The sequence below is a fragment of the Chroicocephalus ridibundus genome, chromosome 6 (assembly GCF_963924245.1).
Source record: "Chroicocephalus ridibundus chromosome 6, bChrRid1.1, whole genome shotgun sequence".
NCBI classification, from domain to species: domain Eukaryota; kingdom Metazoa; phylum Chordata; class Aves; order Charadriiformes; family Laridae; genus Chroicocephalus; species Chroicocephalus ridibundus.
In genome coordinates, this window is record NC_086289.1 from 18,788,045 (window position 1) to 18,803,314 (window position 15,270).

Sequence of the window (15,270 nt, forward strand, 5' to 3'; positions counted from 1 at the left end):
GCAATAACATAAATTGTAATACTGTAAAAATTACAGATGTTCCTCTAAGTCCAAATTATATAGTGACAATAGTATTCTTTTTGTTTAAACGACAGCAGAAAAAAATATTCATCAATCATAGCATAAATCAGCACATGTATCGCTGAATATAAGTCTCTCGTCTTTGTTCACATACAGGTTTATAATCGGAGATCTTTCCGATTCTGAAAATGATATATTTGAGCAGTTGAAGGAGTGGGACACAAATTCAACTGAAGAGCAACAAAAGGCTTTCTGCCACGGGATAGAACTCATTCCCTGGTACGTGTTATCTATCAGGGCCGACGTCCACCAGTTCATGCAACAAGGGGCCACCGTCATTCATTATGACCAGGAGACACATCTCTCAGCACGCTGCTTTCTTCAACTTCAGCCTGACAACAGTACTTTGACTTGGACAAAACCCACAACGGTTTGCCCTGCAAATGCAAAGGCAAAACTGAGTGTGCTGGGTAATACTGCTGAACTTGGTAAATACCAGTTTCTTGGTAATACTGGACTGGTGGAAGGTTTTTTGGACTTGTTTTCAGCCAAGGCTGTATATATGGGACACTCTGGCATCGATATGCACACTGTGTGTGTTCAAAATAAACTTTGTAATATGTCCCTTGAAGAAAATGGTATAACACTACTTTATGGACTTCAGACTACTGATAATAAGTTGCTGCACTTTGTTGCTCCAAAATATACTGCCAGAATGCTGTATGACGGATTGCTGGAACTGACTAAAGCTGTAAGAAAAATGAGGAGATTCCCTGATCAAAGACTACAGTGGCTACGGAAACAGTATGTCAGTCTTTACCAGGTAAAAGATGCTGTGATTTTGTATAAGAACAGTTCAAAAATGTCAACAACTTAATGTATTGCAATTAGTTTCTATCGTAAGTAAGCTAAGATTAAAGATGAGCACCAAATTTCCAACTTAGTAACATGGCTTAAGTCAGTAAGATCTGATTCTCCGCATAATGTTGTATCAAATCTTGCATGTTTTCAGTACACTGAAGTTAAATCTTTTTTTGTTATGAAGCTCTTCCTATGTTTGGAGTTTTGGAATAAGTATTTTATTAAAGAAAAAGCAATGACTGTACTTGAAAAGGGTGCTGAAATACTGAGTGATGAGAGTTACGTCCAAAAAACCCCCCAAAATAGCAAACAAAATAGCCCTTTGGTATTCATGCAGTAATTAAAAATTGTCTCCTCTTGATGTTTTGTCTTGTATTGGTTCCTTAGAGACGTCTATATTATTCCTTAAGAAAATGTGTCTGTTCTTGTTCTCCTTGTTTTGTTAATGCTGATGATTTTTGTAGGAGGATGGAAGGTTTGAAGGCCCGACCTTGGCTCAGGCTGTTGAACTGTTTGGAGGCAGACGATGGAGTGCAAGAAACACCAGCACAGGAACTCTCACCAAAAGCACCGAGAAACCTAGTGTACAGAGAAACAACACTCTGGGAATAAGCACAGCTAAGAAAAAGAAGAAAGTACTCATGAGGGTAGAATATTCTGTTATTCATGTATTTTGTTACTTATCTGGCTGATTTGTTTCCTTCCTGCAGTTACTGTGTAGCTACCTGTATTCTGAACCAGAGAAGATAAGTTAGATGATAATTGTAAAACTGTTTATGGCAGTTTCAGGTTTTGGGCTTATTTTTTTCTAATAGTTTGCATTTCTTGTCTCATGCTCAAAGCATTCTTGGGACACGTGGGTGCTGGAGCTAGCAGAAGGGAACAGAATCTTGTTGAGACCTTTAGGTGCTACCTCAGTATAAAGGTAAAATATTGGTAATAATAAAAATATCAACATGCAAGTGATGTTTGGAGGCTGGTGTCAGTTTCTGTGCTCCTTTTTGTTTTCATGTTCCCAAAAACATCACCACGGTTATTCCGCCTCAGGTTAGCACGCAGTTTTATCTTATGTGGGTGACAGGAACACTGAACTTTGTCTGGCAGTCTCCTTGTCTTTTCCTGGACTCAACCACTTTTAGCAATAGCCAGGAGAGAGGCAAATGCAGGGACTAGCAGCTCTACACTATCTGCATGTTCTAGTGGGCAGGTACGAGAGATCCTCAAATGACACGATCCATCCTCTTTGTGGTCCCTGTGCACCAGTGGAACAGTGTAAGACCAGCCGCACCACTTCAGAGAGGTGTGATCATTCTTGTCTTCTGTGTGATGTCAAACTGAGGTAACACCTAATGGTCCCACACTGCACTATATATCCTGTTTAAGTTGTCTCTTTTCTACTGCTATCAGCCTTACAGGAGTCTGTTTCATAAGGAATAGCTGATTTATCTCATGGGTTTGTTACAGATTGCACTGATAAAGAATGGGAATAGCAGTGGTTTTGGGATGTTTATTGTGGTGCTCATTATTTGTAGGGTGAAAGTGGAGAGGCCACTGATGATGAAATGGCAACTCGGAAGGCAAAAAGCTGTAAGGAATATCGTAATAGAAGTGGCTCGGATCCACAAGATATTGATGAACAAGAAGAATCAGGTAGATATATCCCTTCAGTATTTAAAAGTTCCTTCGGATTTTGCTCAAAGTCTTTTTATGCAGACATGTCTTCTGGTGTTAAAAATGCACTTATGATATAAAACTGCTTTTGCAGTTGAAACTCCGAATGCTATAAACTTTTAAATTAATTTCTGTAGTTGTTCATGATTCTTCTCTAATTTAGTTTTAGTAGCATTTCCTTTCTATTCAGATGAAATGGGTATATAAGTGTTGTTCAGAGTGTATGTTTTTGATTGTCTTGGGATAAATCTAGAATTCCTTTAATGTCTTACTCTGCGTTAACGAATTATGATATAAGTCTCTTGGACAAAAGCATTTTTATTGGGCCCGATGTTGTAATTGTGTTACAAATTTTTGTTTTATCCATAGATCAAAATAATGTTACTAATGCTTCTCCATCTAACAACCTGCCATCAAGAAGAGCTCACTCTCTGACAGCATCTGGATCTCCTAATTTAGGAGCTACAACATCTTCACCAGCAAGACCAGTCTCCTCTCCTGTAATGTCTTCAAGCAAGAGTCAGTCTAGGTAAGGACAAAATCAATGCTTTGATTTAAAAAGAAAAAACGTTACTGTTACTTAATTATCATCAAATGTGTGTTTTGTGCCAAACTGACGAACTCTGACAAAAACGATGCCAGAAATTTCATTAGCCTTTTGATAGACATCTAAAACTCATTGTAGAACAACGTAGACATTTAAGCTGAAATAACATGAATCTGAGGATGGCTTTGTAGCAAGTCCCTGAGCAGCATGCTTCAGTTTATGGCTGTTACAGAAGCAGATTGGAATGCTGTTCCAAAACTACACAAATACAGAGTTTAACTCTTTCTCCAGATCTTCTCCAAAACATAGTTACAGATATCTTCTGTATAATGAAAATCAACAGAAATGTTACAGATGTGTGAACTGAAGTTCTGAGGTTTCTCAGCACAAGTGATTTCTTCCTGGGGGAGTATTAACTTTTGCTAACATTCCTGGTGATGATTGCAGTACCATCTTGGGGAATTGGAGGAACAGATTTGAAATCTTTCTCTTACAGGCCTCTCCTTCTTGAACATTCATCCTTTTTGTGTCGCTTAGGCGGTGCAAAAGGTTATGCTGTGGTTGTGCACTGACATGTTGTATTAATTCTATAAATACTAATGGTGGTGGTGGTAATAGTTGTAGTAATAATAATATAACAGCAATAATATGTCAGGGATGTGGATGGTACATGATGACATAGAAGACTGTGTCAACAGAGGCCTTCCAGTGCCTTTCAACAGAATGAATACTAAGGTGTGGTTATGGATATGAATTTTGGGGTGTTCAGGACAGCAATTGTAAACAATGGAAGAGATTACTGCTGCTGGTAGGACATTATTTTTGAAGAGACCTGTCTTATGTAATGGTTTATGTTGTGTATTTCTTAGGATTTTTTTTTCCACTTAAAATGGTTGGGTTTGGCAATAGTTGTGAGTAGTAGAGGCACCTGTGGACATCTGTGGTTGGCTGCTTCTCCTTCTAATACTGCTTTCTGAGACTCTTACTATGTTCTTTACTTTTTGTTCTTCACTGTCATTCACACATGGGATTGGACGTGCCAGACTAGGATTTATCTCCGTAAGACATTTCTCTTTTTTAAGGATTGGAACAGCTTTCTTTTACATTAAACTGAAGAAATACTGCTTTACTACTTCTGGAAAATGCTTCTCTGTTTTACAAATCCACTTTTTGCTGTTATGCCAAAATAATTGTTATTCTCTAAATGAGATTAAAAGGCTCAGCGGAGAATTTGCATTCCCAGGGGGAAGGACAGCTAGTGTTCCTTTAAATCCTCTCAGTCCTGGGTTTCTGTACAGATCCCCGTGCAGCTTAGCACTGGGGGCCTCCCCAAGTTATGACAGGTTTTCCCTGGCAGAGTTGTCTGGAAACTCCACAGCGTCACTTGGTAGAGCTCTCCCCAACTTGATACGACCCCTCTTGCTAGAATTTGCTCAGGATACAGCTGTGTGGCTGTTTCATCTGTCCTGAGGAAATCTTCCTCAGAACAGAATTACATGTTTTATCCATTACCTCGACCCAGTTTGCGTGAGCCGTTAAGAGACTTGGAGCACTGGAGAGAGTTTTATTCTTGGTATTTACCCTTTGGACCCTTGATAGGTCTGAATTGTGCTTGCCAGTTTTCATGTGTGTGGACACTTCACATGTGCTAAAGGAAATAAATATTGTAGTGCCTCAACTGTGATCAGTAAGTCTAAGCTATCAAATAGTTGGCTCTCTGCTTTGCTGCAAACTCCTGTGATCATCCACAATATGTGTATTAATTCATTCCTGGGATCTCTTTTAGAGTAAACAGCTAATTGCCTCCAAGATGGAATTTAGGTACAGTTCTGGGAATATTTGCTCCAGAGACTTCTGTGATTAGCTAGTATTGACGGAGAGCTTACTCAGTCTCAAACCATCTACAATATACTGTCTTGTATATTGTATATTGTGACTGTACGCAGTCCCAGCAAGGATTGTACCTTCAGGCAATCCACCCACGGTCATGCCATGTCCTGTTGATTTGTATTACATTAAATAAATGGTAGTCTGACAAGCAATAACTTATGCCACAGCTTATTTCAGCCACTTCAGATACAACACAGCAAAAACGAAAATGATGTCTTAGAGACAGACAGGCACCATGGGGTACCAAACCAGACCTGAGGCAATTGCTGGGCAATGCAGAGCAATGTGAACTTGAGGCTTTTGCCCCACTCAGAAAATATGACAGGATGGATGCCATTAGCAGTATAAATATAACTGACGGAGGAGCCTGGGGCAGTGGTCCACAAGCTGTGGTACATACAGACTGCGAGCAGCGCAGTATTCTTCCTGGAAGCTGCTGCCCTTAACAGCAGTGATACACAAGCAAAGTAAGTTTGGGAACCCACATAGGCTGAACACAGACATCTTTTGTTTCTTTTTGCTCCAATTCTGTTCTTAATTCTGTGGTTTCCTAAAAATCAAGTTATATACTTGTTATACCCAACCAGTTTTGTCAATAGCATCATAAATTAAGATAAAATGAAGTATCCATTTTCCAAAGTAACAGAAAGTTGGAATGACCTAGATAATGAAATAACCTAGGAAATACAGGATCCACTGGGAGTGCTTGCTCGCATTTGTATCGCTCTGAACAGATTAGAGCCAACAGAGTTTATTAATTCAGATTAACATCTGGATTTAGACCTAAACACTGGCAAGGCTTCGTAGTTGGAGGCAATGTTGGACATGAGGTGGTTGTGCACATTAGGTGAGTGCGTGATCCCTCGCGGAACCCAGAGTTTAGGAGAGTGGGGAGCAGAGGGTCCCACTGGGCTGTGCAGAAGCCTTTGTAGCACAGAAAGCTGAGTTGGTAACAAACGATTGTTAGCTGCAGTGAAGCAGCTAGGAAGAGGAGAGTAAGAGAGATTTCTAGTTCTTTTCTCTTTCTCTTGCCATATAATGTGTGCATTAACTTCACCTGACCAGTAAATTAGATCAATGTCTCCACCAAGTGAGAAGTGCTAAATAAAATAAAATGTATTAAAGTGAAAAAGAATATCTAAATATAATGATAGCAATTTAAAAAGAGGAGGACCTGGCTATCTTTGTGATACATTTTAAATAATAGTAATTCTTAGGGGTAAAGAATGAAAAACTGTATTTTTACATATATAACTCACAACCTTGATATTCCTGACCCCCTTAACAAATAATTAACGTTGAGAATAAATCTTTGTACAGTCCAGATGTCCAGATAATTTCCAAACATAGGTAGCTTGCAGCTGCCTTCTGTCATTCTTTCAAAGCAGATGTGCATCCAGCAAATTCCCAAGTTCTCTGGAAATCTAGTGCCTCCTGTGAGATGAAGGAAGCAGGGGAAAGGGTGGTAATGCCGCTGGGAAACAGATAACAGGATATGGAAAATTAGAGATGGGTTTTTTTTTGTGGAGAGAGTAAAACGGCTCTCTCTTTAGCTGTATACAGGTATAATCCAGACTGCTACTAATTGCAGTTTTGGTGGTTGGTGGTGGGGGGATTTTCTTGAGGGTTTTTGGCTTTTTTTTAACAACCTGTATTTATTACCCATGGAATGATTGTGGAAAATACTCTTTAGTGATCAGATCCGGTGAAATGCTGAGCATTATCATGTGCTGCTGGTCTTCCATTTGGTACTCTACAGTTCCAGTCTGTTTTCTGGAGTCAACAGACTTTCCTCATCATGGTTTATTTTTCTTGCCTGATAAAAATGTTAGGAATGATTTTATATGCAGTATGTCAGTACTTGCCATAGTGATGTCAAACAAATTGAACATTATCAACTAAAGTAAATGGTACTTTTTAATACTTTTAAATCACAGTCTGTTTTCAATTGCATATATCCATCCCAGGCCAGGAGTGAATTGAGGAATCTGATTTAGCATATTTACGTAAAAAGTTGCCTGCTTGCAGCAGGTGACTGCAAATGTCTTTAGGAACACTGGAAAACAAGCTGGTCCTGTTTTTCCATCACAGCTGTTGGAACTATTTGTACTGAACCTGATGGCAGAATTCATAGATTAGTGGATTTGTAGATTTGAACATTACGGAGCAATAAACTGACACACAGTCACCTAGTCTGATATTTTGAAACAAATACTGTAACTTCTGGAGTTAGTTATGGTTTAAACCAGACAATTCTTGATATTTGTACTGGCTGCTTAGTTCCCTCCCTTTTCAGGCTGCTGGTGCTGGCAGATCCCATTCCTGCAGTTGTGTTCGTTGGTGTTTAGGCACAGGAAGGGGCTCAAGAGCTCAGCCCATCATTGCACATTAGTACATGAAATTCACTAAGGACATGTTCATACTGCTTAAGGGATAGTTCAAGTTGGGGCCTAACTACACTTATTGATGTAAATCCTATAGGAGCCTAAAGATTTTGGGATGTGGGTTTTGGAAATGTCAACTAAAATATGTAGCACCAAACAGCTAGTTGTTTCTATGATCATTTTCTACCTTTGCTCTCAAGAAATTCAGTCTGCTTTCCTTCCTTCAGTCCACAAGGCTGAAAGGAGGAAATCATTAGAACCTCGTTTCTAGAAGGAGATGGCCTCCATGGGCTACTGTCCAAGCCTAAAAGAAGAGGAGGACTGTAGCTTGATGTGTCTTTGAGGTATCTGGTGATAATCCTGACTGTTCTTGGGGAGTATCTGGGAAACCCATGGGCTAGGAAACAGTGTTGAGTGCTGAGAAGGTGGAAGAGGTATGCTTCTTAAAATCTGCACCTTTAATGCTCTCAGATATAAGAAACTGCAGGTGCATAAGGAAAATATTTGTTTTTCTTGCATATCCAGTCAGAATATTACTATTTTATTTTGACAGTGTAGAGCTTTAAGGAATTCTCCATCTCTTTTATTTTTCCCATGGCAAAGCTTCAATAAACTTCATAAACAGCCTGTGCTACAAGAATATTGGCATTGTTTTCTTTAAAGAGAAAACGAGAGTGCTTTCATTTGTGCCGTTTGCATCAGGCCCTTTTGCACGTGGAAGAGTTTTAAATAGCATGCATATACATTATTAATTCTGGCAAAGTCTTCTGGTGTCTTGAGGGAAAAGAATAGCTGGTATAAAACAAGAAGTCACAAACTGTCATTATGCATCTTATAAGATACTGCTTTATTTCCTTCTTCCAGATATTGGTAATAAATGCATTAAGAAGAGCACAAATAAAGTGTTAATGCAGTAATGCGTAATACTTCAATAAGTAGAAATTTAACAAACTACAGCAGTCTCTTTCTGATTTAGCACATGGAGCAGCAGTAGCTGGCATGGTCGCGTTAAAGGAGGAATGAAGGGGTTTCAGAACTTCATGGTGTCTGATAGTAACATGACTTTTGTGGAGTTTGTAGAGCTCTTCAAATCTTTCAGGTAAAATATATTTTTATTCTGTACTGATCTCATTCATCCAAGTTTACAAAAGAGCAAAATTTGAACTTTTCAAATCTTTTCTCAGTGTCCGTAGCCGCAAGGATCTGAAAGACCTTTTCGATGTCTATGCTGTGCCTTGCAATCGATCCGGTTTAGAGCCTGCTCCACTTTACACTAATTTGAAGATTGATGAAAACAGCAGTGGATTTCAGCCTGATTTAGGTTTGTTAAAGAGGAAAATACATCTGTTAAACTGCTGAACAGCTTCAGTTATTGGCCTTAAGAAAAAGTATCTCAGTCTATAAGTTTAAGTAGAGGATTGCTGCCATACATCCACTAATACCTAGTTAGCAGGATGTAAGACAGGTTTGTTCAGAAATGAAGGGGAGGAAAAGTACTCCTGTTTTTCATTAGCCAAATATATTTGTAACTGGTATAGTAGAAGAATAAAACTTGTGGCTGAGCATCTGGGCCCAACACAGGGATCTGTATCTGGTTGCAGGAACTCTGGAAGGGCTAAAACACTGAGCAAAGGCAGTGAGGAGAAATGAGGAGTCTGTGCCCTGTGTCTCATTTGGTTGTATTTTTCCTATCCGGTTTCCTACTAGATCTCCTTTATGTGGGACAAGGGGTAAGGAAACCTCTGTCCCCCTTTACATTCCCCACTTGCTGTAATCTAAGTCTGGAGCTTTGTCCATATTTAAAGAAAACAGTCTTTCTGCCAGGAAGCATGTGGGGATGGTACCGTGCAATTGGCATATGGGACTGGCAGAAGAGAAACGGTGGTCACACAGGAAGGGTATGGGGTTGTATACAGCAAAGGCGAGGCCTTGAGGCTGTACAGGGTGGTGAGAAGCAGGAGGGTCCTGGGTGACAGTGTATGAGAGGGTGTGAATCCACTTTAAAGGTTCCAGGATTTTGTTTGTAGTAATTGAACACTTACAGTCCACTCCCACTGTTTTCATACATGCTTAATACTCTTATTTCTACTAGTGAACAGAAACAAGATGGTTTTGTTCAAATTTACTGTCAGTCCTAAAATATTCAGTCAGATATTCATGTGTATTATATATTACATTATATTCTGTACAGTATATATAATACATATTATTTTATAGCTTATATTTATATTTCCTTTTTTTTGTCTTTTAAGATTTGTTGACTAGGAATGTTTCAGACCTTGGTTTGTTCATTAAGAGCAGGCAGCAGCTATCAGACAACCAGAGGCAAATATCTGATGCTATCGCTGCTGCCAGTATCGTAACCAATGGTACTGGCGTTGAAAGCACATCTCTAGGAATATTTGGAGTGGGAATCCAGCAGCTAAATGACTTTCTAGTGAATTGCCAAGGAGAACACTGCACCTATGATGAAATCCTCAGTATTATCCAGGTCTGTAATGGAAACATCTTTCAATTCCTTTTACTTGAACTCTTGTTACTTCTGTTTTCCCCATTAGCATTGTCCGCCTTGTAGTCAGAATAACATATCTGTGGATATCTCCTTTCACACTGATGTCACTGCAGTTTACTTGAATTCATTCTTAATTTCCGTCTTAATAACCTGTCTTAATTTTGGAATATAAAATTGTGCAGAAGTCCATAAGTATGTCCATAAAAAGAAAAAAAAATCATGCAAATAAAGTTTTATTGTCTATGTGTGCTTTATCTGGAAAGGGATATCACCACTTGGGAAAAGTATTCATGACTGTGTTGTTTTCTCCTTGACTGTGACCACAGTAGAAAATTTTGCATTCCTACAAATATGCATAATTAATATACTCCAAAATTAAGCCCCCACTTAGCATTTAACAAATGCTAAAACCTGTACATTTCAGTTATCAGCGTGTAATATAAAATTGCAAAGTTTAAAAGACAGAAATTCTAACGAAACGTCAAGTTAGCATGCCACGAGTCTCTTTAATTTGAGACGGTGCTGTGTTGTGTTTAAGTACAATAGATAGGAGAAGGATGCTTGATTATAGATCCTTTTTAATTTGAGCTTAAGTGCTGACTCTGCTTTGAACAGGACGTTGGATTAGATGACCTCCCAACATCCTTTCCAACCGGAATGATTCTATGGTTTACAATTATGAGTTCAGTATGCTTGTTTAGTGAGTTGTAAAACAAGCACGAGCATACTGCGGGCACCTAATTACTTTATCCACAAAAAGATGGTTAACGTACTAGCTGGTTAGTTCAATGAGCACACTACACTATGAAAATATGAAAAAGCCGTATTTCTAAGAATTGTTTTATGTCTCTCTTAAATTTCTTCCTTTTATAGAAATTTGAACCCAGCGTGAATATGTGCCAGCAGGGGCTGCTATCTTTTGAAGGATTTGCAAGGTAATTATTTATGTGTTAATTTATGTATATATTAAGATGACACCAGTGTATTGATGCTTGTATGTCAGTCACAAAATACTCAGTGCAGCATAAAATTTCCTCACATCTTCTTGCCTCTAGATTTTTGATGGATAAAGACAACTTTGCCTCCAAAAATGATGAGTCACAAGAGAATGCTGAGGACTTGCACTTTCCACTGTCATATTACTACATAGAATCTTCGCACAATACGTACCTTACTGGCCATCAGCTTAAAGGGGAGTCCTCAGTAGAGCTCTACAGCCAGGTATGCAGGATTGGATCGTTGCGTAGTTTTCAACATGAACTTGTTTGTTTAACTGGCAAGTCGCAGAAACATGACCTTTTTGCTTTGAAAATCTGAATGTCCTAAACCCCTGCTTGCAAAACGTTGGAAAACATGATGTGTGGGAAAGCTGCCTGTAAGCACAGTTGTGCTCAAATGCCTTTTCTAAGGCAAAAAAGTTGGTTTAGTTTGAGATTCATAGCATTTAGACACCAGTCGGTCTGACCCAATCTACTAAAATTAGACTTTCCCACAGGAAAGACTGATCTAATATTTTGGTTCATTCAGATGTCAAAAACACTACTCAAATACTGTACATTGCACTGCAAAGACAAATTTCAAATGGAACTATAACTTCTAAAAACATTACTTCTAGGAATATTCTGCAGTTTTTGAGACTTTCTGCCTGATTGGTGGTGAACAGGAAGAGAAGGATTTCTCCCTAGGGCTTTTGGTTCTGTGCTTGTTTGTGTGTGTATATATATATTTATGTATATTTGTGTGTCTGTGTATTTACCAAATGCTAGAGAAAGCATCAGACTTCCTGTCAGTGGTGTTTTCATTACTCTGAATGTTAATGACTTCACCATTGAGAAGGGTTCATATGGTGTCCCGTGCGCTGCTTCACCTGGAGTTATAAGACACAGGGGTGAGGCTGTGTTAAGAAAGCCCAAATAACCTGATTGCATTGAATAATGCAGTTGCAAAGGAGGTTCCTGTAATAGCACTGCACAGAGTGATGTGAGTGTTGTGTTGGTAATAGATGGGAAGTGAGATAGAGCTCAACTGGCTCCAAAATTCGCGTGATGCAGAAAACCTTCTTCCTGTCCCTCAAGTAGCTGTCGCCAGAAGAGAAGGGGCACTTTGTTCTGGCTCAGTGTGTCTGGCTCTCATGGAAGTCATGGTGTGCCAGCTACGGACACAACTGCCTGAAATCTAATTATTCAGATTTTGAATAGGAGAAGTAATTTTTTCTTTGTTCATGAATGTTTTTGCTGGAAATGGTTTTGATTGTTGAGGTCTTCATTTTCAGTAAAATATTTAATTGTAGTACAGATAAGTCTTTCGATGATAGGCGGCCTAAATATTGATAGCAATAATAAGCTGGGCTGCCAACAGATGGGTTAGCTTATCTTTCCCTCCATCCTTCCTCTTTGCTTTTTTCAGTGTTTTTCTAGCAAGTAAGGTTTTCTAAAATAAATAAATGAATACATAAAAGATGGATGGATGGACGGATGGATGGAAATCAGCTTAATATCATTAAATTAGATGGCCTGTCACATTTCCATTCTAACTATCCTCACAGAATTTGTTCATAAGACATTACCATCGCTGTGGTAGCAACCTGGAACAAATGGCCGTGTTACTTTATAGCTGCTTTTGCAGGTAGAAACATAGAGATGTTTCTCTCCCTCAGAACCACTTTCTGCAAACAGTTTCCACCTGTCCTGTAAGATACCATGAATTTCAAAGCTTTATGGTATTTCTCCTAAGAACATGAATGCATTCTTAATTTTCCCACTCTTTCTCAACCTGGGGACTGTAGCTTCTGTGGGCTGTTTACTCCACAGAGAGCACTCTTTCCAGCACTTTCACTGAATCACAGGGCTTTCATTTAACTCTGCAATGTCAGTCTTCTGCTTTGATGGCATGAGACTGTGGCTTCTACGTGCTTACACTGTTCAATTGCATTGTAGGTTCTTTTACAAGGCTGCAGAAGCGTAGAATTAGACTGCTGGGATGGCGATGATGGGATGCCTATCATTTATCATGGGCACACTCTTACTACTAAGATCTCTTTTAAGGTATGCTGGTAATTGCACATAGAAACAAAAAATGAGAAGAAAATCAGTAACTTTTTCTCTGATGAAGGAAAAACTTCACCTACTAGAAAAGTACCAATCTTAATGGGCTAAATCCTAATAGAATATGAACTGTGGACTATGTCAGACATGAACTCCTCAATTGTAAACATGCTTTTCAAATTAGTTTTTGTAGCATGTGTACTGTAATTTTCTGTCTTTTTTTATTGTCAACATAACTAGCATAAGTAGCTCTTACCAGTTCTGTTGTAAGAAGATGCTAGGTTGATCTGTAGGAGCTTGTTTTGGAAGCAAATTGTATATTCTTTCCTCTTAGAGGGGAAAAGAGATGCCTTCTTTTCTCCCCTTGCAACTAACAGTAACTTAACTGAATGCCGCAAAATAATCACGTTCTTTCAATGACCTTCCTTTCTCACAGGAGGTAGTTGAAGCTATTGATCGCAATGCATTTGTCACCTCTGACATGCCAATTATCATATCAATAGAAAACCACTGTTCATTGCCTCAGCAACGCAAGATGGCTGAAATTTTCAAGGTAGGCCATAAATTGTGGTAAATTATTCTAAGCACGTGCCTTGGGATTTTCCATAATATATCACATGTTCTCGATATTTCAGAATGTATTTGGAGATAAGCTGGTAACAAAGTTTTTATTTGAGAGTGACTTTTCTGATGATCCCATGCTTCCTTCTCCTGGCCAACTGAAAAGAAAAATCCTGCTTAAAAACAAGAAGCTGAAAGCCCATCAAACACCAGTGGATATATTGAAACAGAAGGTAAAATCCTTCCTTAATAGCAAGGAGTGAGACCTAACTTTTGTTAGAAATAATTCATTTGTGTTTGAAGTTTTTGCCATTCCAGTACGTATAGCAGAATAATCTAATGCATACTCATGCTTGGAAGAGTCCCAGTGGATTGCAATGCTTTCAAATAAGTAGACAAGACATATAGTAAAGTATAGATACAGCATAACAAAATTTTAGTGTATTTTAGTTTTATAATACTTCATAATATTATGATTAGCAGCCCTACATGCCCTATGTGATAAACATAAATGAAGTTTCACTGTGAGGCTGTAACATCTGCTATTCATGTTTGTTGAGAAATAGTGATATACATTGAGTGTGTGTGTATATATACAGTATGTAGTAATTTTTAGTAGAATTTTGCTTTGTTTTTTTTTTTCATATTCAAGCCAGGCAAATGCTCTCTTACTCCCTTTTCAGGAGGACTCTGCTGTTCAAGTAGTATTTTTACCTATAGGAGAATGCTTTTGGTTTCTGAAAATTAGGGCTGCATCTCTGGTAGCCTCAATTTAACAATGTCTATGGTTAGTCAGCAATTAAATTGAATCCTTGAAAACTAATTGCTTTTACCCAAAATGTAAATACAATTGAATTAGAATTGAATTCTTGTATAAGAATAAGTAAACCACACTGATTGTACTGGTATATGGACATTCTCCATCTTTTAAAAAAGTTCTAAACTGTTTCCAAAACAGTGTACCTCAGACTGGAAAAAGGCAGTCTTGCTCTGAATAATGTGCAACATCCATTTTCCCATAATTAATTAGGTTTCATATCTTACTGGGTGTTTTTCTACCAATACAAGTTTTCTTTATACTCAGACCCTTAAGGATGATATTTTAGTTTGATTTTAAAAATCCTCCTTCTCACTATATATGTCCAGTGCTTCCATATAAATAAAATAAAATGCAAACAGTGATGAAAACTCTTTTGCTTTTTAAAAATACTTAACAATCATGTAATAAGTGGTTCTGTTGCTGTAGGCTCACCAGCTGGCACATATGCAAGCACAGGCTAGCAATGGTGCTAGCAACCCCACACCTACCAATGAAGAGGAAGAAGATGAAGAGGATGAATATGACTATGACTATGAATCTCTCTCTGATGGTAACAATATTTATTTATTTATTTATTACAGTGTTCTTGTTGTTAGAACTGTAGCAATAAGGCATGTAAATATTCTAGTTCAGGAATGATGTGGGTGAGTTGATCTTACCTTGTTGAGAGGAAAATGTAGTAAGTGTCCTTGTCAGCGCTTTGGTACAGTAGTCTATAATACTGTGAAAATAATTTGACGGTGTAGAAGACTTGAGTTTGACTTTAACTCCAACCATTGGATGTTTTAACTGTGCAGAGTATGCTACCTTGCAGTCTTTATAAATCATATTTTATATTATGTATATTACGCAAAAATGGTTGTGTTCATAGTGTACTCTATCTGCATCCGCCTGTATTGTCTTTTGTAAGTTTAGACACCTGAAAGCTCAAAGTTCACAACAGGTTTAGCCCTTGCATC

At 38.3% G+C, this 15,270-nt stretch overlaps 1 protein-coding gene across 2 annotated transcripts in view; it reads left to right on the top strand.

Moving 5' to 3' along the window:
* Positions 1 to 15,270, top strand: part of PLCE1 (phospholipase C epsilon 1) — a 139,583-nt gene that overhangs the window by 100,447 nt on the left and 23,866 nt on the right. For both annotated transcript variants that reach the window (XM_063337769.1, XM_063337770.1), the window contains 13 exons: positions 178 to 844; positions 1,347 to 1,529; positions 2,415 to 2,532; positions 2,923 to 3,082; positions 8,351 to 8,473; positions 8,559 to 8,695; positions 9,627 to 9,865; positions 10,760 to 10,821; positions 10,942 to 11,107; positions 12,823 to 12,930; positions 13,367 to 13,483; positions 13,566 to 13,724; positions 14,738 to 14,861. In XM_063337769.1, coding sequence (XP_063193839.1) covers positions 178 to 844; positions 1,347 to 1,529; positions 2,415 to 2,532; positions 2,923 to 3,082; positions 8,351 to 8,473; positions 8,559 to 8,695; positions 9,627 to 9,865; positions 10,760 to 10,821; positions 10,942 to 11,107; positions 12,823 to 12,930; positions 13,367 to 13,483; positions 13,566 to 13,724; positions 14,738 to 14,861 — 2,363 coding nt within the window. The remainder of the gene's footprint in view (positions 1 to 177; positions 845 to 1,346; positions 1,530 to 2,414; positions 2,533 to 2,922; positions 3,083 to 8,350; positions 8,474 to 8,558; positions 8,696 to 9,626; positions 9,866 to 10,759; positions 10,822 to 10,941; positions 11,108 to 12,822; positions 12,931 to 13,366; positions 13,484 to 13,565; positions 13,725 to 14,737; positions 14,862 to 15,270) is intronic.